Raw genomic sequence first — 25,865 nt, 5'->3', positions numbered from 1 at the left:
TAGGTCTGATCATCTGCTTCTCCAAAAGCTCCTCAACCTGCTTTTTCAATTCAAACAACTCCGCTGGTGCCATTCTATAAGGAGAAATGGACACTGGTCCCGCCCCTGGTATAAGATCAATACTAAACTCTAACTCTCGCTTTGGTGGTAATCCTGGAATATCATCCGGAAAAACCTCTGGAAAATCCCTAACAACATCAATACTATTCAACAACTTCTCATTCTCTACACTGATAAAAGAGAGGATCATAAACCCAAGAGCTCCATCCTTCAACAACCCATCCACCTGTCCATTAGAAATAAACCTCTCCTGTTCAACAGTAGGAAAGATTAATCTCTTTTCTGAACAATCTATCAAAATCTTATTGGTAGAAAGCCAATCCATCCCTAAAATCACATCCAAATCAGATAGAGGTAAACAAAACAAATTCACTTTATAACAACGCCCTTCTACCTCCACTGGACATCTCAAACAAACCTCAGAAGTCAAAACAGACCCTGAAGCTGGGGTAGAAACAACTAGATCCACACACAAGGAACTCACAACCAAATTTAACCTTCTCACACATTCATAAGAAATAAAAGAATGTGAAGCACCAGAATCAAATAGAATAAAAATATCATTACCATTAGCTTTGCCCTTTCCTTTTACCAGTTCAGATGACGTTTCAGCTTCATCACCTGTTAAAGCAAAAACACGTCCTGCTGCAGTAGACCGATCCACTTTCTGGTTCCCTCTAGCTGAAGTATTTATGACATTGCAATCTTTAGCCATGTGACCCACCTTACCACATTTAAAACAAGCATAATTCTTTGTAGGACAATCCCTTATCATATGTGGGCCTCCACATCTGTAACATCTAATACTCTGTACAGCTTCAGTAGTAGCATTCCCCATTGGTTTCTTATTAGCATTTCCAATTTGAAACTGAGATAGTCTCTTTTGAGGATGTTTCCCCCTACCAAATCCAGATGATCCCTCTGGAACCTTTGCCATTTTATTTCCTCCTTCAAATCTTTCCACTGTCTTTGCTTTTTCAACTAAAACTGGGAACTCCATAATTCCCATAGGAACAATAGTCTTTCTCAGCTCAAATCTTAGACCCTCACTAAACTTCCTACACCTCCAGGCTTCAGTGATAGCTTGAGAATAATATCTAGCCAAGTGTTCAAACTTGACCACATACTTTTGTACTGACATATTTCCTTGCTGCAGTCTCAAAAATTCAGCTTCCTTAGCATATCTGGCGCTATCTGGAAAATATTTCTCTAGGAATACCTTTTTGAAATTTTCCCAATTTATCACCTCCCCTCTAGCTTCCATCATAGCTTGAGCACCTTTCCACCAGAAACTAGCCTCACCCACCAACATATAAACAGCATAAACTAGCTTCCTCTCCTCGGGGCATTGCATCACCATGAAAATTTTCTCCATCTCCTCAATCCATTGATCAGCAACTTCAGGTCCATTAACACCTGTAAATTGAGGAGGATTCCCTTTTCTGAACTCTGACAAGCCTCTATATTCATCAGGTACTTCAGTCCTAGCTGCTTCAGCTACAGCCCGGTTGGTCTCCATCTGAGCCAACAAAGTATTCTGTTGTCCAATAGCAGCAGCAATTTGCTCCATAGCTTGAGCAATCTGTTGCGCATCCACGCCTGAAGAAGGATTAGAATTGTTTCCCCTACCAACCATCCTAATCAAGATGAAAGATCAAGGAACCCATGAGTTACACCAAAACACATAAATAATTCCTTTCCAAAATCTATTTCCTCACAACAGAAACATAACAAGACCATTTCCCACAAATCCTAAAGAGACTCGACCAGCTCTGATACCAAAACTGTAACGACCCACCCTAGGCCGTCACATCAAAACCAACTAAAATAAAATGATATATAATATAGAAAATAGAGCAAAAGCCAGCTACGCTAGAGTGTAAAAATTTGTCTTCATAATATCAAACATAATTATATCAGAGTCAGTCTTAGTAAAATTATACAGTAATCCCATAATAACATCATATAAGACACCCTAGGTGCTGGTCAAGCTCTAAACCTAGCTACTTCTCAAAGCAGCTACCAAAGACTTCTTGCTATCCCAAAGCCTCACACCTGATCTGCTCCCCCACAAAGTGAGATCATCACAGTCCAAACCACATGGAAATATAAGGGTTAGCACATATAAACCAACCATAGTACGATAAAATGAAATATCATTAAACAGATATTTATCCCTAATATATATATATATATATCCGCACCAAGGAAATAAACCTTATAAATAATTATTTCCATGCCAAATATAAATCAAATCTAAAATCCAATGCATACAATCCACACCATTTGTATACATATTTCCACATCCAGAAACAAAGTCACACCACTGTATAATTATTCCATGATCTCACACCAACATATCCTCACAATGTTGGCCTCAACACCATCCACCAAGTGTTGACACGCACGCTGAAACATATCAGCAACCCAGGAATCACACCTGACCTCTCATGGAAATATACAGCTGGAATTACGTCGTCACGTAACCCTGGTGATCATGGCCACTTCATCCATCGGTATGACTCGGCCTTGCCCTCATACCGGTAGCAAATAGAATACTTAGAGGAGTACTTCAGAATCCACCTAACATCTGAAGTGGTTTATTATATAATCCTTGGAAAAGTTCCTTATTGGAATCCTCACCATGGGATTCACAAATTTTATAGTTTTCCAAAGATTATATCCTGATCTCACCAAGAGATCTTCCATACCATAACCTTACTCCTCTGAGTTCTATTAGCTTTTCCAAACCACATGCACATAGCATATTTCATAATTACATACAACTTTTCCATAACCATGCCAAATCATTCACTAGAACAATCATATCTAGAGTTCTAGACCTCCTTTTTGGGTGATTCCAATGCCATTAGAAAGCTAACATCTAAGGCTACAACTTTCATGACAAAATCAAAATACTCATGAAAAGTACTATTCATGTGAATAGTAATAGTACTATGCACATGAACAGTAATTTCTGAAATCAATTCGTGACTGAATAGTAAACTCAAATTGAATGAATAGTAAATTCAAATTGAATGAATAGTAAATTGAATGAATAGTAAATTATGCAATCAGACGGAATTCATATGAATAGTACTATTCATGTGAATAGTAACTTTCACGACAGAAAACTTGAAAATCATCAAAATTCCTTCCAATTCATGAATCCAATCCAAATTACACGAAATTGAACCATTATAAAGCATAAACAATATCCAGAAACAACATTTTAAGCAATAAAATCAAGTTTTAACCATTAATTAATGCAAATCATGAAGAAATCATGAAAACCCTATCAAACCCCTTTTTCCTCAATCCATCCTTAATCAAGCTTAAATCATGAAATTAATATGATATTTCAAACCCATACATACTAGATTAAGTCTTATAAGTACTACCCTTACCTCAGAAACTTCAGAAATGCAAGATTTGGACAAACCCCCAAATTCCCAATTCAAACTTCAATCTCAATTTTCAAGGCTTTAGAGGCCAAATCTCCTGAAACTCCAGTTGTGAAGATTGATCCTGGCTTGATAAGCTTCCCAAATATGTCCTCAGCTTCCCTCCGGACCAGAGCCTTTCTCTCTCTACTTTCTCTCTCTAAAAACTGTCTCTGTCTGACAAATGAAATCCTCCGGTCCTAAGTCCCTATATATAGCCATTTTTCAAAATTTCCAAATTTCACCCTTAGCACCTATTCACCTCAAATATCCTATTCCTTGAAGTATTTCAACTCCCTAAGCTCTGAAACAACCTCAAATTCACTCAGAAAGACCAGATTTATCTTATGTTCCTATCCTTCGATCTCCTACCCATCTTATTCCTTTCCATGCAATACTCACAACTCACCACCATATGAAATGCAACATGTGTCAACACACAAACAAATATCACTTTCAGATATAGATGCTTGGAATAATGAGTTGCATGCCATAATACTTCACTTAACCAAGATGAGGAGGAAGGTGATCAGTCTTCTTCCCTCTTAATACTGGTTCAGTATAATGGTGTACAATGCATCATTCACCAAATTCATGCACACACATGCCTATACAAACTATCAAAACATCAACCTCTCAACTCATACTACAGAATCACTATCATGCTTAAATAACTAATCAAAATCACATTAACATACAACATGCATAGAAGTAAGTACATTCCAAATCCACATAAATAACATATACATACATACATATATACGAAATAACTTAGTATTTTCCATGGTGTTACACAAATCCGCTGAGCGCCTTGGAGATTCTTCACTGTTAAGCAAGCACAAGGGGCTGGGCGCTTCATATCCGCTGAGCGCCTAAGAGGCAGAGAGCACTCCTTCTTCCAGGGCCAAATCCGCTCAGCACCTTAGAGTGGCTTAGCGCCTCTCTTTTGCTGCATTTGTTGAGCTCTCTGGCTTGAAGGCGCTCAGCCGTTTACCTCCAGATTTCAAAAACTTGATTTTAACCTTGAAAGCGCTTAGCCGTTTCAAGGCGCTCAGCCGTTTGCCTCCAGATTTCAAAAACTACAAAATAAGAGGAAAATCTGATCAAAAACTCATCACTCCATGTAATAATGTAAATTAAGAGCCCCTCTTTGATTCTTAATGTATTTGCCAAAATTATATCAATATATACAAAAAGTGTGCTAGATAAGTGTCTCAAATTTAAATTTCATCAAACTAATTAGACACTTATCATTGAGCCAATCTTCAGGTGAAAGAAGCTAGAATATTTGTTGTTTAGGTTGCATGTGAGTTTAGAAACTCAATTGATGCATGAATGTTGACAATCCATAGATGGATTGAAGAAAATCTCATTTTTTGGGGTTTTGAAAAAAAGGAAGATTTTGATGATTTTGATGCATAGGTTGGATGCATGTGAGATTTAAGTTTATTTTGAGTCGTATGGAGCCTATGCATTGTGTTTTGTGTTTGCATGTGGCTAAGTTTATTAGTTTGGATGAGAGTTTTGAACTCTCTGACTGGGATTTAGGCCGGGCCCAGGTTGAGTGCGCTGGGCGTGGAAGAGCTTAGAGCTCTCGGGTTGGTGTTAGGCTAGGCGCGAGCTGACTGTGCCGAGCATGAATATGTTTATAAATAATTGATTTAAATTGATGCTTATGCATGTTTAAAGTTGAAGTTTTAGATCATGTATGTATGATATATGATGTATGGTGCGGTGTGATTCATATGTATGCTTTGTGATGATACATATGAATCTTTGAATATGATATGACATGTGTATATGTTCATATTAGTATGTTTATTGATCATAATGGTGGGTAGATCATGTATGATGTATGATGCATTATTGCATGTGATGTCTTATGACATGTGTATGATTGTTGATTCATGATAGTGGACAGACCATGTATGATGTGTGATGCATAATTGCATGTGATGCCTTATTGCATGAGTCTAGCCTAGGACTTGAGGAGAAGAAAAATATTTTCGAACTGGAAGAGCTCACATAGAGTCTCTTGAGAGTGGTGCTTGGATAGGCCACTAATATATGAGAGTGGTGCTCAGGTAGGCCAGTGGATTTGGGAGTGGTGCTCAGATAGGCTACTAGGTTGGGTGAGTCTCCTCTAAGTCCTTAGCTAGTGTTAGAGCGGGGTATGAGGTCGAGGATTATTCCCTTAACCAAGTACTCGGGAAGGTTGCGTGGATCCTTGCGGATAGTCGGTGGGCGAACTCCACAATTGACTTGGTTATGCATGCCAAGGTCGTGGTAAGCCCGTACCCAGCTGTGCTATACCTGACGGTGGATCTGGACTTCCAATTGTGTAAGTGACATCATCCGAGTAAACCCGAGTGAGGATTATATCCTGTTTAGCTGTGACCGAGCAGGCGCATTGGGCGTGAAAACGGTTGGGGTAGTTTCGGTAGGATGGAATGTCACTTATACAACTCTATTGTAGGGAGATCTCCTTGGTGTAGGCATGACGACACATTAGATGATTGATATGCATTGATATCTGTCATGAGATGCATTTATTGCATGATTATTAATATGATGAAGTGTGGTGTTTGACTTCATGATTGGTAGATTGTATTTTATGCATGAGTAGTGTTGGATAGAGTGTATGGTGTGACTCTATGAACATGATTGATAGTTGGATGATGTGTAGTATAGATTTTATTCTGTACTTGTATGATTGGTTTTGAACTCTAGCTTACCCTTTTGTTTCCATGTGGTGGAACTGCGATGATCATACTTGGTATGGGAGCAGGTCAGGATTAGCTTGGAGTTGAGGTGTCCGCTGCGAGACGGGGAGTTTTGATCCTCGTGTTAGAGTTACCATTTTGGGTAACGATTTTGTTTGTGCTTGACCGACACTAGGGAATATTATTTTTGGGATGACTGTATATATATGGAGTTCTATTTTATAACTAGAAACTTAGTTATTTTCATTTTTATTTGTACATGTATGTATGAGTTATCCAGCTTAATATTTCTCTTAGTTTCACTAGCAGTAGTGCGATTCCACTAAGTGTAGAGACCATGGCGGGTCGTTACACTTCTTCATGAACAAAGAGTTCCTTTCTCTATTCCAATCATCTACTACGACAATTAAAGCATGGTCTCTTCAGCCCACAACTTATTCTTCACTCTCTAGGACTAAGCATATGAAGATCAATCTTTTTTTATTATATATATATATATGTATGTATTTATATATATATATATATATATATATATGGAGAGAGAGAGGTTATAATTACACCGATGGAACTTTTACTAAGTATTACACTGCTCAATAACTTTATATTAATTGTGAATTTTGTAAATCTAACCGTTAGATTGAAAGTTCATATCTCTCAGATCATATATACAAAATTTTATATTAATCCAAGATGATTTGATACTTCATTTTTTATAAAACAAAATTGGCGTATTTTAAAATACACTAAAATATGAACACTTTGATTACCTTCAAGTTGTTGTTCAATTTTAACAAAATTTGATATACACGTATAAAGTGATATGAAATTTCAATCTAACGGTTGGATTTACAAAATTCACAATTAATATAAAGTTATTGAGCGGTGTAATACTTAGTAAAAGTTACACCGGTGTAATTATAACCCCCTCATATATATATATATATATATTAGAGAAATTTTTTGCCAAGCAACTCAGTGTTTAGCATATTCCAACTCAAGATCAATGGGTTAATGCTCTAACCAAAACCATTGTCATCTACTAGATTTTTACTTTTGAGAAATAAACTCAAAGTTGTTGAGCTTTTTTCTACTGCTCACCCAACTTAGCTTTGTAGGGGGGGTATGTGAGTGAATTGTAAAGAGAGTAGTTAAAAATTGACTCCTGAGTTGATTAGTCTATTATGGGTTTCATGATTAGTTTGTTAGAACATCATGAAAATAATTTGTTCTATAAATAAATGGCTTGTTCAACTATCACATGATAAGAAAAATTGTTGCATATTTTCACAATTCTTGGGCTTTTTTTCCTTCTATTTCTCTCTCTCTCTCTCTCACTCACTCAATAATATGTTGAAGGAGATTCGTCACTTTGAATTAGGAAATTCAAAGATAACGATCAATAGTAGTTCTTAAGAACCTAAAGAGAGTTTTCTCTCATAAAGCATCGAAGCTTCATTCCAAATGAGTAAATATATCATTACAAAGTCAACATTTGACCTATTTAAAAAATGGACCTAAAACCTGCTATGGTCTAGCATGAAGGGGCCCACTAAATAAGCTACAATAAAATACCTCCAAACAAGCTCAAAAAGGATCTAACGGACATATTGATTTGAAGGTTTACGCTCAATACAAATGACAATGCTAACAAAAGGAAAAATATAAAATATGGCTAATATATTTAATTCTCAAATTCTTCCAAGTGCATATTCTTTTGTAGGTCTTCATTAGTTGATCTGTGTAGATGTGAAAATGATGGTATATAGAATATTGGTGCCACTTTTTTTTATTGCTTCCATGATAGCAAATAGTTTTATGGTTTAAATGGAGGCGACTTGAATTCAAGGGCATAATTAATTTGCGCTTGAAGAAGGCTAAAGGATGTTTGTCTTGTGATAAGACAACTCCTATATCCACAACATAAGCATTTGTTTCAACTTTGGTAAATTTTGGGAGAGCTAGCATCGAAGCAATAGTTATAACTTTTTTAGTTTTGTAGATACTTTGATAGCATGCTCAAACTATGAAATATTTTTTATTTGAGCATGTTAGTGAAAAGAGCAACAATAGAGACTAAGGTTGTTGCTATTCAACAATGGCTTGAACTTTTTCTAGGATAGGGCCAACACCTACACTTGAAATCTTGTGGCCCAAATAGGCTACACTAGAAACTCCAAAAAAAATTAGATTGCTTTGAGAAAAATTCGTTAGTACTTAAAAGTTGTAAAATGATATTCAAATGAGTGATCAACTAAGCAGGTAGTATAAAGTAAAATGTCATAAAAAAAACAAATGATTTTTTTCGCAAAAAAGGACATAATAGATCATTTATAACATATTGAAATCTAGATGGAGCATTAGGGAAGCCAAAAGGCATTACCAAAATTTCATAGTGTCCATCATAAGTCCAGAAAGTTATTTTTGGTGTATCTGTAGGGTAGATTTTTATATAGTGATATCCATAACGTAAGTTTATTTTGGAAAATATAGTAGCATCTCTGAGTTCATCTAACAATTCATCTATTGTTGGAATAGGAAATCAATCTATGATGGTAATAACATTAAGTGCACGGTAATTGATACAAAAATGTCATGTCTATAATTTTTTTTCTTACCAAAAAGTATTGGCAAAGAGTAAGAGTCAAGGTAGTGCTAGGGGTGAAGATTCCCTTTATAAGCATTTCTTAAATTAGTTGAGACATAATTTCCCTTTAAAAGTGATGGTTGATGTGAGAAAATCGCAAGTGTACGGTTGTCGTCAAGTAATAAAATATCAAATCCATAAGGACTACGTGTTTGACCTAATAATTATAATTATTTATTTGAATTTAAAAATAGAGAAAAGAATTTGAAGAGAAATTGATTTGATTGAAGAACTAAGTAAATTGTAAAGAAAACGTTGATAAAAGTGAAACTTTGAATATAGAAAAGAATCCTGGAATTAGGATTCACACAATTAGTTCCTATGATTAATTTAAAATTTAGAAATTTAATATGTTTCTTTCGAAGGTAAATTAACCTAATTTATCTTACACACATTCTCAAGCTACGCAGGCATATCTAATTGAAGTTAATTCCTACTTTTGTGGTAACAACGTTCAATTAAACTCATTAAGAATTATGTTAATTTAGAGTTCCTCGAAGGACTAAATCTACTTTCGTGATTGAAACCCTAAGTGTACCTCTTTAGGTTCTAATAATTAAGTTCTGCTTTTAGTTCATCCTTAATTATCTAAGATTATGAAAGCAACGGTTACTTGACATTCATAGATACAATGTAAAGAAGAAGATCAAAGCAGAAACAGGTATAAGAAAACTGAATAATACATTAACCAAAAGGTTCTCAAGGGGCTAAGCCATGATTCCAAAAATAGGGAACTACTCACACATGATCATGGTAGTTTTCCCCAGAAAAGAAATAAAAAGAAAAGAAAAGATAATAAGACCTTAGAGGTATAAAGCACAAGCGCAATCCTTCTCCTTAATCTTTAAAACAAAGTTGAAGCAAAAGATATAGGTTTAGACCCTAACATGCTAATTTATAAGCTAACCAAGGTAACATAGGAAAAGGAAATTACATAAATAAAAAAAAAGGGAAACAAGGAACAAAAATTAGGATTTTCAATTTTTCAAGAGAGTCACGGGCATGACTGGTGAGTCATGACCGTGATCTCCTTGACTTTCAATGTATTGTCGAGACAGAGCGAGTCACAAGTGTGACCAGTGAGTCACAGCCATGATTGATCCTGTTTGAGAATCTTCACTTTTTGCACGTGAATCATAGGTGTGACTCACCAGTCACGATTGTGATCTTCCTTGCTTGCAGTCTTCATGAATTCCTTCACTCTTTATGATCCCTTGCCGGGCCTAAACCCTCTAGAAATAATTAAAACATACCAAAAGTGCATCAAAGTATAAAAGGAAGAATAACAAGCTATCCTAACCATATTTAAAATACTAAAATGCATGAAAATGCTTGCTTTCTAGGGTAAAATGTAGATTAAATTGTCAATGATCAAACAACCCTAAACTTAAACCTTTGTTTGTCCTCAAGCAATAATCATATTCAAGAGAGTTAAGTTTCAAAGAAGCAATCCATCATGTAAAGTACTCTATTTTAGTGTCACACAAGACCCAATTAGAGACTTATTTATCATATTTTTGCTTGTTCTTTACCTTTCATCAAATCAAGTTCAAGGGAAAATTTCAAATAATTTGAGTCATCAAGCTCAAAATTAGCAATCCTATACCTTCATGCTTATACAACAAAGGGGAGCAAAGATTAGTTTTTAGTTTTTGCTTACTTAATTTATTTCTCTCAAACATTTCCCCAATAGCCAATCAGTAGAAGAATTTACAACCTCAAAGGGGTGCCTAGCCATTTACTAGACATTTTCCCAATAGTTGGTTAGATTTTTTTTTTTCAAGGTTTTGAATTTTTCCTCAAGCATATGATCTCAAAGGGGTGCTTGATGAGATATTTATTTAACTTTTTCCTCTTATTTATTTATTTATTTATTTATTTTAATTGATTAATTCATTTATTTTGAGTTTATTCTACCCCCACTTAGTTTCTTAATTAATAAAAGACAAAAGGCTTATTTATCCTCACCTGATTATCAATTATTTTCTTTTTCCCCCAATCAAAATTATCAAATTGTAGAAAGATAAGCAATATCAATGATTCTAGCTAATTTTTTTAGTCTTTTTATTGAGGCACCAAAAATTGAGATATCTACCCTCTAGATGACTTACTTATGAAACCTTTACCTCCAAAATTCAAAATTTTCTTTTTGTTTTTAAGGTTCAAACAGGAATTGATTAGAAAACTTACAATTTTGTTTTTTTTATTATTTATTTTTATGCATGAATGAAGTATAATATATGCATGGGAACAAATTAAATTGCATTGAAAAATTAAAAATGAATGCATCCAAACAATGAGTGGATCAAAATTTAAAAATGCATGAGTGCATGACAAAAATAGGTGCATGACAGACCACCCCTAACAACCCCAAACTTGAATAATTGCTTGTCCCTAAGCAATAAAAGTAGGGTATAGAAAATAACTTACTGAGGTGAGAAGTCATCAGGATATCGTCGGAGGTGCCAATTATACATTTGATCTACCATATGATGGTAATGTTATTGGCGTTCATCCATTTGCTAAAGACGATTATCCATGGCTTGTATAGCTACAAGGATTTGTATATTGTCCATGTCTTACTGCTCTTGCTGCTTTGGCTCCTCTGGCTCATCCAAAGGTTCCTCTTCAGCTCCTGGTTTTGCAGTGTCCCCTTCTATCCCTAAAAATTCTATAGTGGGTTCTAGAGGGAAACGCCAGGTATCCTCATTCTTGATGGAGCATTGTGGGTTGGGGAGTGGATGATGAGCTCCTGATTGAGAGATAATGAAATAATATTGATTGTTTTCATCTCTAGTGATGCAGTTCATAACAAAACAAGTAGCAAAGCTAATACTTCGGCTGCCTTCAATGGCCTGTAGTTGCTCCACAAAAGTTATGTATTCCAAATATTTTGCAATGGTAGTTATAAGGCCCCTAATAACTATTAATTCGGAGTCAATAGTGATGATGCTTTGAAATTGTCGGGCCAAGTGTGATCCATAATTAATTTTATCTACCCTATTCTTGACCATAGCCTAGATGAACAACAAGTCACTCAGTCTAACTTTGCCTTCAGAGTCTCCTCTTGCCAAAAATAAAGGAGGCAATAACGATACACGATATAGATAGCGGGGTGGCGAAAAGCTGAAGAGTTGCATTTGCCTGCTACCCATCTTGGACCACCTGTTAAAGCACGCTAACAGCTATGAGGAGTAAAGGATCTCGGGGTTCTTATGTCTCCTTCAATTGGAAATCCAAAAATTTCATTGAATTTAGCAAGAGTAAGGCTATGTTCATTATTAAACAGGCGGAAGGAAATTAATCTAGGTCCGTAGTTTGGTCCACTCATGATTTTTGTGTGAAGGGAACTTAAGAATTCGAGAACTATGCGAGGGTAAACCTTTTCAATCATTGTAGATGCAAATTGTGCCCACCCAATATTAGTAAGCATGAAATTAATATCACTTATTAACCCCAACTCACGATTAAATTGAAGATCGAGATACCTGGTCGGTGTGATGGTGTGGGTATGAAGAGTTCCATACCTTGCTCTTTGGTCTACATCACGGAATCGCAGATCAGGGGCAATGGGCACTTCCTCATGTTTTTCCTTAGGTCGAGGGTTGCTGGAAGAGGACTCGTGAGCAGTGCGAATGCGCTTGGGAGCCATGAGTGATGAAGGAGAAAGGGAGTAGAAGGGTTTGGGAAGAAGGAGAAAAGTAGAGAGGAATTTTGGAAGACAAAAAAGATGGAGAAGAAGAAGAAAAAGAAGGATGTTCGGTACAAAGAGAGCTGAAAGGAGAAACTTTTGAATTTCACGGGGTGTGAGAGAACGAGGAGGGAGACCAGGATTTATAGAAATCCCAAAATTGAAATTTTTACTTAAATAATATTTTTTTTTAAAAAAATTACAAAAGTATCAACTGTGCAGGTTTATTTACTAATATAGAACTGTTTACTGTTCATGCTCAGAATTCGGTTCCCGGAAAACCGGATTCTGAGCTTCAAAATCTTATTTTTTTTGTTTTTTCAACTCAGAATTCGGTTCCCCGGGAACCGAATTCTGAGTTATTTTAAATTTTTTTTTCGTGTTTCTGGCCCATTTTGGGCAAATGTTGGAAGTGGAACGGCCCGTTCCGGAAGCAGAACGGGTCATTCTGCTTCAAGACACAGAGTCCTTTTTTTTAATTAAAACGGGTCCAGAACGTCCCGTTCCAGAATAAAAATTTTAACATTTTTTTGAATCTGAAACGGCCCTGGAACGGCCCGTTCCGGAGGACGTTTTCAGGAAGTAGAACGTGGTTTGGAACGGGCCGTTCTGGTTTTGGAACGGCCCGTTCTGGGCAAACAGTAAAAATGCTACAATTAAATCCTATAATTATTAAACCTGCACAGTAAACAGTTCTATATTGGTAAATAAACCTGCACAGTTGATACTTTTGTAATTTTTTTAAAAAAAAATATTATTTAAGTAAAAATTTCCCCAAAATTAGGGTTTCAGGCTCTATCGCGAGTCACGAGCGTGATTGGTGAGTCACGACCGTGACTTGCTCGGTGTTTTTGAAAATTTTTCACCACCTCTGTCATGGGAATGACTAGCCATTCACGGTCGTGATTGGAATCACGGGCATGATTGACTCACATCTTTTTTTTTTTTAAGAAAACTGAATGTACCTTATTGTATGCATGGTTCTTTAAGGTTGATGGATTGAACTCTTGGGAGTTGTTCTTCATAGAAGTACAACCTTAATCTTTGTGCATTCACCTTAAAGATTTATCTATTATTATTTTCAACTTCCACAGTGCCGTAAGGATAAACCTCATGAACCTTGAAAGGTCCTGACCATATTGACCTTAATTTTCTAGGAAACAAACGGAGTCTTGAATTGAACAATAGTACCATGTCTCCTTCCTTAAACTCCCTTCAGTGTATATGTCCGTCATGCCAATTTTTGGTTCTTTCTTTGTAATTTTTTGGCATTTTCATATGAATTAAGTTGAAGTTCATCTAATTCATTCAGTTCCAATTTTCTTCTATCTTCAGCAACTTTCAGATCATAGTTGAGAAGTTTTATAGCCCATAATGCTTTATGTTCTAGTTCTACAAGCAGATGAAAAGATTTCTCATAGATGAGTCTATAAGGGGACATACCTATATGGGTCTTGTAAGCAGTACAGTAGGCCCATGGAAGTTTTCCCCAAAAAAGAAATAAAAAGAAAAGAAAAGATAATCAGACTCGGAGGTAGAAAGCACAGGTGCAATCCTTCTCCTTAATCTCTATAACAAAGCTGAAGCAAAAGATACATGCTTAGACCCTAACATGCTAATTTATAAGCTAACCAGGGCAACACGGGAAAAGAAAATTACATAAAAAAGGGGAACAAGGAACAAAAATTAGGGTTTTCAGCTTTTTGGGAGAGTCACGGGGTGACTGGTGAGTCATGGCCGTGATCTCCTTAGCCTTCAACGTATTGCTGAGACAGAGCGAATCACGGGCGTGACTAGTGAGTCATGGCCGTGATTGACCTTATTTGAGAATCTTCACTTTTTGCACGTGAATCACGGGCATGACTCACCAGTCACGACTGTGATCTTCCTTGCTTGTAGCCTTCATGAATTCCTTCACTCTTTACGATCCCATGTTGGGCCTAAACCCTCTAGAAACAATTAAAACATACCAAAAGTGCATCAAAGTAGAAAAGGAAGAATAACAAGCTATCCTAACTATATTCAAATACTAAAATGCATGAAAATGCTTACTTTCTAGGGCTAAAATGTAGATTAAATTACAAGTGATCAATGTTCATGGAATGCAGGAGGGGGAAGGCCACATGATGTGGTAAAAATGTGTTTGAAGGATGAAATGATAGGTTCTAAACATGGATGAGTGGTTGTAAGGAGGTTGTCAAATTCTGAAGGTGAGTTGGACTCAAGAGTGTCAAAAGCTAAGAGGTGAAATGAAGTTATGGAATCAATGTGGATATAGTGTCACATTTGCTAAAAAGAGGTAAAGGTAGGGTGGGTTGTTAAGGAATGACAAAATTTAATGATGGTTTTCTCTTTGATAAAAAGATAGTTGAGAAAATGACAAAATTTGCTTGTAGAGGACCAATGAAGGCCAACCATTCAATACCTAAAACAACATCAACTCCTTGAATATGTAGTAAGTAGCAAGGATTTATAAAGATCATATATGTTGAAATGAAATAGGAACTGTTGAGATAAGACTTGAGCATGTGATGTTTTGACAATTACCTACCATGATAGAAAAAAGATTAGTAGTTTTAGTAGGAAGATTCAAATATGGGAAATGTGTGGTTGTAAAATGTTTTGAGAATTCCTTGTATCCACCAAAATCATAATAGAGAGCAAATTAATTAGGTCATGATTCTTCAAGGATTATGAAGAATAAAATCCCATGAGGTCTTAACTTGACAGTTGAAGTTGGATAGTAATGTAACGACCCGACAGGTCCTACACATACCACTGTACACCGGAAACACCAGGCAGAAAGAACAAGTATATAAATATAGGATCTAGAATATAAATATATACAAAGTCCCAATCCGACTAGAGTTAGAGTGTGCCAAAAACAACCAAACCAAAACAAAATACAACATTAACCGCTACACCAAGTAGCTGAAACAACATAACAACAACTAAGGTCATCTCTGCCTGCCCGCTGCAGACTCACCACAAGCCACACACCTATCCCTGCTCTGCTCCCGCACATAGTACGATCATAGCAATCCAACCACATGGAAACAACAAAGGGTAAGCTAGTATAAAAAGATCAATGTCTAGCAAGATTTAAAAAAAAAACAGAAACAACTTCAACTATCAACACAACATCAGTCTACTTCTCATCGGTTATACAACAAATCAGCCATTAGCAAAAATAATGCGTCGTCACGCATATCACCTCGGAGATCTCCTACAACAACTCAGCCTTTATGGCCTACAACAACTCAGCCTTTATGGCCTACAACAACTCAGCCTTTATGGCCTACAACAACTCAGCCCTTATGACCTACAACAACTCAGCCCTTATGGCCTACAACAACTCAGCCCTTATGGCCTACAACAACTCATATCAATATTCAACACAACACAACTTTTACAACTCAACATATGAACTTGCAACACAACACAACTTTTACAACTCAACATATCAACTTGCAACACAACACAACTTTACAACTCAACATATCAACTTGCAACACAACCCAACTTTACAACTCAACATCAATCAACCAACATCATCTACTAGTCATCACATTATATTCATCCATTTCAACTCAACTCAGCATAAAACAACATTAACCAACATATAGAAAAAATCTCATCTCCGCGTCCGGCGCACTCATGGTTGTGCCCAGCGCAGTGCAACCAGAGAGCACCAGGGGGCCGGCGCGCCCAGCGCAAGCATGCCCGCGCCCGGCAGGACTCAGAAATTAAATATTTTTAAAAATACATATTTTAATTTTAACATTATAGTAATTAATTGTATATTTTTTTATATATAATTTTAAATATTTTTAAAAATACATATTTTAATTTATCCTTTATAAACTTCAGTTAATTTTTTGAAACATTTATGAAATGTGAATATCTAATAGTGGAAACACATTACTTTCCCTGATCTAAATAATGGGTTGTTTAAGGTTAATTTTCATTAACCAAGGAAAGTAATAAAACTCATTAAATTCCATGAAATTCCGATTATACACTTGACATTTCACATTCAATGTACCATTAATATGCCATTTTTTCACCGCATATTGCTTCAAAGATACCACCTATTCAGATATTCTTTCTTCTTTCTTTATAATAAAGTATAGATTTATTCTCTACACCAGTTTCTCTTTCTGAAAAATAAGTAAGTAATATATCTTTGAACTTATCTATTATTCATTATTCAATTTTATATATAAAAAAAGATGCGTAAAATAATTTATGATATAAAGGTTTAATTGAAAAAAAAAATGTAATCTTTATTGTAAAATTAACAAATAAATAGAAACAAATTTGATTAAAAAAAATTGACACCTAAAAAATTTGAAGTGGTAATTTTTTGTTTTCTTTTTAAGTGAAGTGAAAAAATGTAATATGTTTGCGCGATTGAGCTATTCAATATCATTATTTTTTCAATGAATTTTTTTTATTTGGCTGATAAAATGAGTTCTATCTTTGTTTCATTTCTTTTTTATGTGTATATACTAATATGAGTGTATAACTATATATGTAGCACGGATTCGGATTGGACACGATACGGAGATATAACACGGATACGAGAATATGGTAAAATCAAAAAACATAAAACACATGGACATAACATATATATAATATATAATATAAATAATATGGCAAAAATATTATATATTAATATAAAAATGACCTACTAGGTCTAAAAAATAATTATTAAGAGACATTATCATATTCATAATTTTCTTTTTAAATTTTAAATCTTCCTTTCATTGTTTTTGTTTTTCGTAAGATTTTTTCTTTTTCTATTATGTGAAAGTTAAGTAAGGAGAGATATAACAATTCTCTTCATTATTTCTATTTTTATCAATTATATATATATATTTTTTAAAATTTCAAATCTTACCTTCTTTGTTTCTATTTTTATCAAGAATTTTTTTAAAAAAAATTCTTAAATTTTCCCTTTTTTATTTATGTTTTTATTGGGATTTATTCCTTTTTTTTAAAAAAAAATTCAAATCCATGTATTACATTGAAATGAAAAAGTGTTCAGTCAACAATTTCGCGAAGTATATTGATGTTATTCTTAGTTTTACTGAATTCAGCGAAGACTTGGCCCCTTTTATACGTACTACTTTGTTGGGCCCTCCTTGGCTTCGACAAAATAATAATGTTGGGCAAATATCTCCAGGTTCCCTCAAAATGTGGTTTAGTTTCCTTTCCTGGGATGTAATAATATCTGGGATGTGGCAGAAAGACGTTAGGATCTACCCTTACCAACCTCAGATGTTTTCTCGACAGTTTGGTCTTTGCCAAATGAAGCCTCTTCCTCTTCGACGTAAGGAAAGCATTGATGCTGATATTTGTGTCGAAAAAGGGAATTATCAGGAAGTTTTGGATTTCATTCTAAGTCCCGAAAAGGAACTTAAGCTCACACCATACATTTTCTCTCCCTCCTTCTTAGTTTCAAAGTGTTATCTTCAATGGTGGTGTGAATATTACGTAGATAAAATTCTCAATTTTGATGATTTTTTGAAGAAGCTGATCAATTCTCCTCTTTCTTCGTAGGGTCTGAAACACTCGGGTACTTACAAGAACCAAACTATTATTTATCAATTCGAGCAATTTTTTAAAGTTTGTTATCGACCTGACAATATTAGTCGAACCATCTTTGATGCGTCTGTCTCTTTATCGAAAATTCAAATATGGGCAATGTGTGGTTGTAAAATGTTTTGAGAATTCCTTGTATCCACCAAAATCATAATAGAGAGCAAAATAATTAGGCTATGATTCTTCAAGGATTACGAAGAATAAAATCCCATGAAGTCTTAACTTGACAATTGAAGTTGGATAGTAAAATCATCCTTTACCAACAAAATGATAAATTTAGGTGGAAAGTATTTGTGTCCTTGATGATATTTCTCATTGTAGTAGGCCAGCGACACATTGCTCTTGTAATTGACATTGGGAGAGTCATTTGAGAAGAAGATGAATGCATGACTTCGTGGTGATTTCCTTTCTACTCCTGTTCTTTGAGCTCTAAAACGCATACATAAAATAAAAATGTAAAAGGATCTAATTAATTAAAAAATTACTTTTTTTAAAAACCTTAACCTTTCTTTTACTCTCCAATTAAAACACTTAACCTTAATCACTTTCCTTTCCCTTTTAATTTAATTAAATAAATAATTATAATACACCTTATATTATATTCCAAACATAGTAAATAATTAAATAAATACTAAACAACTCCTATTAATATAATAAAATACTAAAATTATTAATAAAACACTTATAGTATATTTTATGAAAAATGAAGTATTACAAGACTCAACATTAGTAATAATCTAATAGCCAAGTACGTGTCCTTGTAGTACGCTTGGCCTGGTTAGATATGAGTCTAGTGGACTCCTATTAGTTTTCTATGTCAGTCAAAATTAGTAATGCTAATACAAAAAATGTTGAAATGACCAATTTAGTATACTAATTTGATCTAGCATCAAGAAACAAAAATAATTTTTTTTTCTCTATTATAAGAAAAAAAATCATACATATTTTATTTTTAAATATAAATAAGTTTTAACTATTTTTTATCTCATTTAATAATATTCTTCTTAAAATATATTTCTTTTAATACAAGACCTTTTTAATTGCATTACTTCTTTTTTAACATTTATAATAAGAATTTATAAAAAATATTATAAGATTAATAAAATTTAATGCAGATAATTAATTTTCTTAATATACGTAAAAAATTATTTTTTTTATGTGTTTATAATAGTGAATAGGTGGAGTACTTTTTAAACTAATATAGCTAAACTAAAAAATAGAAAAACAAGATAAACTAATATTGCTAAAATAAAAAAAGACAAAAACAAGAAATTAAATATTTTTAAAAATACATATTTTAATTTTAACATTATAGTAATTAATTGTATATTTTTTTATATATAATTTTAAATATTTTTAAAAATACATATTTTAATTTATCCTTTATAAACTTCATTTAATTTTTTAAAACATTTATGAAATGTGAATATCTAATAGTGGAAACACATTACTTTCCCTGATCTAAATAATGGGTTGTTTAAGGTTAATTTTCATTAACCAAGGAAAGTAATAAAACTCATTAAATTCCATGAAATTCCGATTATACACTTGACATTTCACATTCAATGTACCATTAATATGCCATCTTTTTCACCGCATATTGCTTCAAAGATACCACCTATTCAGATATTCTTTCTTCTCTCTTTATAATAAAGTATTGATTTATTCTCTACACCAGTTTCTCTTTCTGAAAAATAAGTAAGTAATATATCTTTGAACTTATCAATTATTCATTATTCAATTTTATATATAAAAAAAGATGCGTAAAATAATTTATGATATAAAGGTTTAATTGAAAAAAAAAATGTAATCTTAATTGTAAAATTAACAAATAAATAGAAACTAATTTGATTAAAAAAAATTGACACCTAAAAAATTCGAAGTGGTAATTTTTTGTTTTCTTTTTAAGTGAAGTGAAAAAATGTAATATGTTTGCACGATTGAGCTATTCAATATCATTATTTTTTCAATGAATTTTTTTTATTTGGTTGATAAAATCAGTTCTATCTTTGTTTCATTTCTTTTTTATGTGTATAGTATAACTATGTAGCACGGATTCGGATTGGACACGATACGGAGATATAACACGGATACGAGAATATGGTAAAATCAAAAAACATAAAATACATGGACATGATATATATATAATATATAATATAAATAACATGTCAAAAATATTATATATTAATATAAAAATGATCTACTAGGTCTAAAAAATAATTATTAAGAGACATTATCATATTTATAATTTTTTTTTAAATTTTAAATCTTCTTTTCATTGTTTTTGTTTTTCGTAAGATTTTTTCTTTCTATTATGTAAAAGTTAAGTAAGGAGAGATATAACAATTCTCTTCATTATTCTTATTTTTATCAATTTTATATTTTTTTAAAAAATTTCAAATCTTACCTTCTTTGTTTCTATTTTTATCAAGAATTTTTTTAAAAAAAAACTCAAATTTTCCCTTTTTTATTTATGTTTTTATTGAGATTTATTCTTTTTTTAAAAAAAAATTCAAATCCATGTATTACATTGAAATGAAAAAGTGTTCATTTACAAGTGTTTAAAACGGAGGCACGTTAATTTTATAAGTATACACAATGGTAGCACGTTAATTTTGTAGTTGAGGCACTCCTAAAGATTATCAAACTCGAGGACACGGTAGTCTCATCTTGTATCTGTGCAACTACGACGTGTCTCCTCCTAAAGATTATCAAACTTGAGGACACGGTAGTCTCATCTCGTATTTGTGTAACACAGGTGTATAATGATCATATACCATTATTGTAAAAAAAATTACATAACCAATTAATAAAAAATCACAATTTATATAATTTTTTAAAATAATTATTATAAAAGGCAACAAATTTATTAAATGAATTTGTAAAACCGTATTAAATTGTCCCGTGAATTACCATTAATGTCTATCATTTTTTCCAAACATGACAGGTAATTGGGTAGCATGAAAGCTCCACAAAAGAAAAGAAACAAAGAGCTACTAATATCAATCCATAAATAGAGGAACCAGCAAATCATTCACCAACATAGGATCCCGTCCACCCCCAATACACCAAAACCAAAACACCATTTGTTTAATTTTATTACTTACAGCAAAATGTTAAAATTGTGCGGTATAAATGATCTCCCATTTCCAGAGCATCCAAAACAGAAAAAGAAAAAAAAAAGAAAAAGAAAAACCATAGCCACATCCACACGTGCAATATGCAGACGACAACACAACACGGTTTGAACACAAAACTCGCACCCACGTTCATCCCTCGGATTCTTCGGAGTTTCCAACTCAAATAATCTCAAACTCCACCCAACTTAACTTCCCCTCCTCCCCTCCTCTTATATATCCACACCCTCTCAAAAAAAAAAAAGAAAAAAAAAAAAGAAAACCTTAAAAAAAAAAAAAAAAAAAAAAGAAGCGAACCCAACTTGTGATTGAGTAATCGAAAACAAAAGCTGCAGGTCCCTGGGCGAGGATGCAAAACAGCATCAACAGACAACACTCCCTTCGCGAGAAGCTAAAATCTTCGATATGCTGTTTCACGGGGCATGAGCCGTTGGAGCAGGGAGAAGGGTTGTACAGCAAGTTCCGCATTCCACGCACGCCCATTTCCCCCTCCGGCTCCACCTCATCCTCCTCATGGTTCAAGCTCCGATCCCCTACGGCCGCCTCCACCGAGTTCGCGCCACGTGTGAGAGGCCGCAGCCTCAAGTCCCGAATGGGTCGCAAGTTCCTCCACCGCCAGTCACAATCCGCCGATTTTAGCTACGACCCTTCCAGTTACGCCCTAAACTTCGAGAACGAAAGCCCCCATGACCATGAGCTTCCCTTCAGAAACTTCAGCTCCCGCTTGCCGGCCTCGCCGCCGCCGGTTAAGTGTTCCGATTCCGATCAGATTCATTCATTCTGATCCTCTCTTTAGCATATGCCCTCTCATCCATCTCCTTCTATTCTACGCAACTAACTAACCACACCTATGCATCGATGAATGTTTTATGCCTTCTTTTGGCTTTTCCTTTCCATTCAAACCCTAAATTATTGCTTCTCTTCATTGTAATTTATTTTATTTCTCGCTCACCTTAATTTTCTTTCTTCTTTTTTATTCATGACGTAAATCATTCTTTTCACAATACAACCAATGCTACCTCTCAACTTTCATTTTCTATAGAGTACGTCAATTTTAATTATGGAAGAAACTTATTTTATTTTATTTTCTTGGGTTATAACTTTTTTTAAAAAAATTATCCTGACATGGTCTAAATATACCCCTTTTTAGTCTCTAATATATTTTTCATAAATATAATAATAATAATAATAATAATTAATTTACATCATTAGCTCTTAATGTGAATAATAGGTATATTGTTATGAGCTCCAACCATAGGCAACAAAGGTTGATGATGGAATAGTGAATAGAAAGAGTTTGATTTTATTTTATTTTTTTATTAAGGAGGTATATATATTTTTTTACATAGATTCTAATAAGAATAAAGTCGGATTTTCATACATGACTTTATGTCCAAATCAAGTGTCAATCTTGATTCTTGTGTGTATCGATTTTTGATAGTTTGGTGCATCTTTACTACAACTTGCTAGAATATTTCAAAGTAAATGTGAAAAATTCGTGTTTTATGCATCAAAGAAAATTGGAAGAGAAATCCCCAAAAAAAAAAATCAATTTTACAATTCGAACTTAGACCTTATATATCGTTCAAGTAGTACAATCTCATCACCTGTCTCATCCTCTCTGTCTCACTTCCATAATCACCAATAATATTCTGATATGTCAATTAAAAACTTGCACAGCCATATTTGCATGCAAGGTGATGGGTGTGAGACAGTGCATGAAGTGGTTAACGCGACTCCGGATAATAGGAAAATAGGAGTTCATAGTTAAGGGACATGGAAACTGAAAAGTCACCTGAAATGTATATGCAATTTTTAATTAACGTATCATGATATTATTGGTAGGACAGGAACATTTGATTTTGGTCTGACTCTCATTTAGAAGTGTTTACAGGTCGGGTTGATTTAAATTTGGTTAAAAATCCAATTTAAAGTAATTAAGTTTAATTAATTTTAATTAGTTCTAATTAGTTCAGATTTCATGAATTCTTTTGCTTAACTCAAAATTGAACTAATTTGATGTTGTTTAAGTTGATTTGGTTCAGGTCACGATTTAAAAAAAACAAAAATTCTCAAATTAAAGTGAATAAATTTTCTAACATTAACTAAAATGATATATTGTAAAAAATTAACTAAATTAATAGATTTGCAATATAGTTCTTCTTGGTTTCCTTTCTTAATCTACTTAAAGATTTCAAATATATTACAATGTATAAAAACAATACTCAATATATTATAATATAATTCTTTTGATTTCTTTAAGTATTTGAAAAAAAGAAATGAAAAAGTCTACATATTTTAACATAAAAATATATTTAAAATAATTATAATGATACATACATATTAATTATTAATCAAATAAAAAATAATATTATAAAAATTAATTTGTTTGATTTGGATTTTAGATGTATAAATTTAATACTTAAATCAATTAATATCAAATTTAATTTATTTGATTCGGGTTAAATCTGAAAAAAAAAATTTCTAAATTAATTTAATTAGTTTGATTCAAATTATGAAATTCGTCAAATTAATCTGATCCTATTGTTGGGTCCATACGCTCCCTCCTGTTTTCACGCACTACGCATTAACAACGCTTATATGTTTCCGGAGCAAAGGATCAATTTCTCAATTTTAGCTTCTGTCCATCTAAATTATTCTGTGAATAAAAAAACTCATACATCGATAAAAGAGAATATTACTTTTATAAAATTAGTTTTATAATTAAATTAATTTTCTTCATTAAAAATAATGCAATTTTAATAAATATTGCCATACCCCAAAAACAACATATGAGGGAAGAAAATTTCATTTCAAAAGATATATTACAATTGCATTGTTCTTGATGAGGTCAACATCAAGCCTGTTTGAACCACATTCATGTCCGTGAGTCTTTATAATACAAGTTAGTATATATATAAACCACTATTTAAAGAAGAAAAAAAACTAGTGGATGTGAGATTTTATGCCTTGGGGATCACATCCTGAGTTACATGCAATTTGTACCTGTCTGAGGACACACTCGTAGTCTTCTGGGGTGTAGGAGGGTCGAACGAGAGCTTCATGTGGATTCTTCAGAGGGGGGAGGTACCTGCAAAAGGCACTCCGACGCTCAAGTCAGGACAAACACGATTTTCTAGGGTAAAAATGAACAGTGACATACCTCGTTACGTGTAACCTATTTATAATACCTGACATGGGTCTGAGCATGGTGGGCCTTCTCTGACATTTACCAAATTAGGTAATACGATGTTAATCGGCTGATTATGTCTTAATCATGTGCTTATCCTTGTTAATCATAATCGTCGTTCTAATTATTCGATGCTGACTTTTGGCCGAACCGAGACAAAACGGTCGAAACGTCCTCTCTCGGTTTCTGGCCGAGCCGATAGGGGAAGAGCACAATTCTTAGTCCCTTGTCGAGCCGAAGTGGTATTCAAGCAATGTCATCTGATAGTACATGACGTGCCGGTCCACGTGGCCGATCCACGTGGCCGAGCCGAAATGATGTCTGAGCTGCGTCAATATCTGATAGGACATGATGTGTCGGTCCACGTGGCTGATCCACGTGGCCGATAGGGTCCTTCCAGTACACAAGCCCCCCAGCCTTGAGGAGTGCAAGGACATAAAGGGTAAAAGCGACTTTACAGTTGTGACGGTTGAGGTGGAGTGGGGAATTGTAACCGTCGGGCATTAATCGTGGGGCATTAACTTGGGAACGTGGAGGGTTATAACCGTTGGGTTGGTAACGGTAAAGTAATGATGAGAGGGAGTTGAAAAGTTGGAGCCCGTGGATCGTTGGATCATATTGATCTGACGGTCCCTAGAGGGGTAGCAGTTATCATTCGTATTTTGAAACACTATAAAAAGGGGTGGTGGGGACCCAATTCTAGTGTGTTCACTTAACTGTAGCGTGCGATTGCTCCGAGCCGACGTAGAGATCATCCTTGAGTGCGAGTTTCTGACCGAGGCCGACTTCCGATTAAGGTACGTTTCAATGGCTGATTTAAATATAGATGTAGAAGATAGGGTTTCCGAAGCTGGTTCGACTGGGAGTAATAGGGGTACCTCTGCTGATACGGGTTCGCGTGAGTCTTCTCGTCCGATAGCCTCAGATTCAGCAACGCAGAGATCCGTTAGTGTAGAGATTGTTGAGGGGTTTGAGCAGTCGCGAAGTGTGGAGGAGGCTTCTTCCCTCGAGATGACTGAGGGCCGACCGAGTACTCGTCGAGTCGGTTCGGCTTCGCGTCAGTTCGACCCTATAGAAGTCTCTGGCTATAGATGGGTTCATGGGGAGGTGGGCAGTGTATTTTCCCGATATACTGACAAGAGCTCAATCGCTTTGCTGTTCGAAACGGAAAATTTTGTTACGCTTCCGGAGCGTGAAGTGCCGTCCGGTTTCTTTTTCGACTCATGCCAGAACGACGGGTCATGGGAATCGGATTTTGTTTTTCTTGGCCGAGGGAGGTGTAAATATCATTTCTTTTTTGTGTATGACTACTTGTTTCGGGATTTGGGCGTAACCCTCCCGTTTGATAAGTTCTTTATGAGGGTGCTCCG

General features: G+C 34.3%; 2 protein-coding genes and 1 long non-coding RNA gene across 3 annotated transcripts; 1 reads left to right on the top strand and 2 right to left on the bottom strand.

The window, feature by feature from the left end:
- Positions 1–1,037: 1,037 nt before the first annotated feature.
- Positions 1,038–4,133, bottom strand: LOC145952025 (uncharacterized). The gene is made up of 3 exons (XM_083064246.1): positions 3,468–4,133; positions 1,188–1,697; positions 1,038–1,047 (listed from the first exon to the last, which is right to left on the bottom strand). The coding sequence occupies exons 2-3, from the start codon at positions 1,694–1,696 to the stop codon at positions 1,038–1,040; spliced, it is 519 nt and encodes a 172-aa protein (XP_082920372.1). The 5' UTR covers position 1,697; positions 3,468–4,133.
- Positions 4,134–9,534: 5,401 nt separating this feature from the next.
- Positions 9,535–13,013, bottom strand: LOC114916980 (uncharacterized). Its single transcript, XR_003805674.2, has 2 exons — positions 12,398–13,013; positions 9,535–12,035 (listed from the first exon to the last, which is right to left on the bottom strand). It is a non-coding gene; the product is annotated as an uncharacterized LOC114916980 (long non-coding RNA).
- An 8,641-nt stretch (positions 13,014–21,654) lies between these two features.
- Positions 21,655–22,089, top strand: LOC109815348 (uncharacterized). Its single transcript, XM_020380059.3, has one exon. It carries the CDS (start codon positions 21,655–21,657, stop codon positions 22,087–22,089), a length of 435 nt encoding a protein of 144 aa, XP_020235648.1.
- The last annotated feature ends 3,776 nt before the right edge of the window (positions 22,090–25,865 follow it).

The sequence above is a fragment of the Cajanus cajan genome, chromosome 9 (genome assembly GCF_000230855.2).
Source record: "Cajanus cajan strain Asha chromosome 9, NIPB_CcT2T_4, whole genome shotgun sequence".
Classification (NCBI taxonomy): domain Eukaryota; kingdom Viridiplantae; phylum Streptophyta; class Magnoliopsida; order Fabales; family Fabaceae; genus Cajanus; species Cajanus cajan.
The sequence above is the reverse complement of the archived record's forward strand: the minus strand, read 5'-3'. Positions and strand labels throughout refer to the sequence as shown.

Excerpts from the sequence above, each read along its gene's own strand:
- LOC145952025 (XM_083064246.1), bottom strand. The coding sequence starts at position 1,696 with ATGGTTGGTAGGGGAAACAATTCTAATCCTTCTTCAGGCGTGGATGCG.
- LOC109815348 (XM_020380059.3), top strand. The coding sequence starts at position 21,655 with ATGCAAAACAGCATCAACAGACAACACTCCCTTCGCGAGAAGCTAAAA.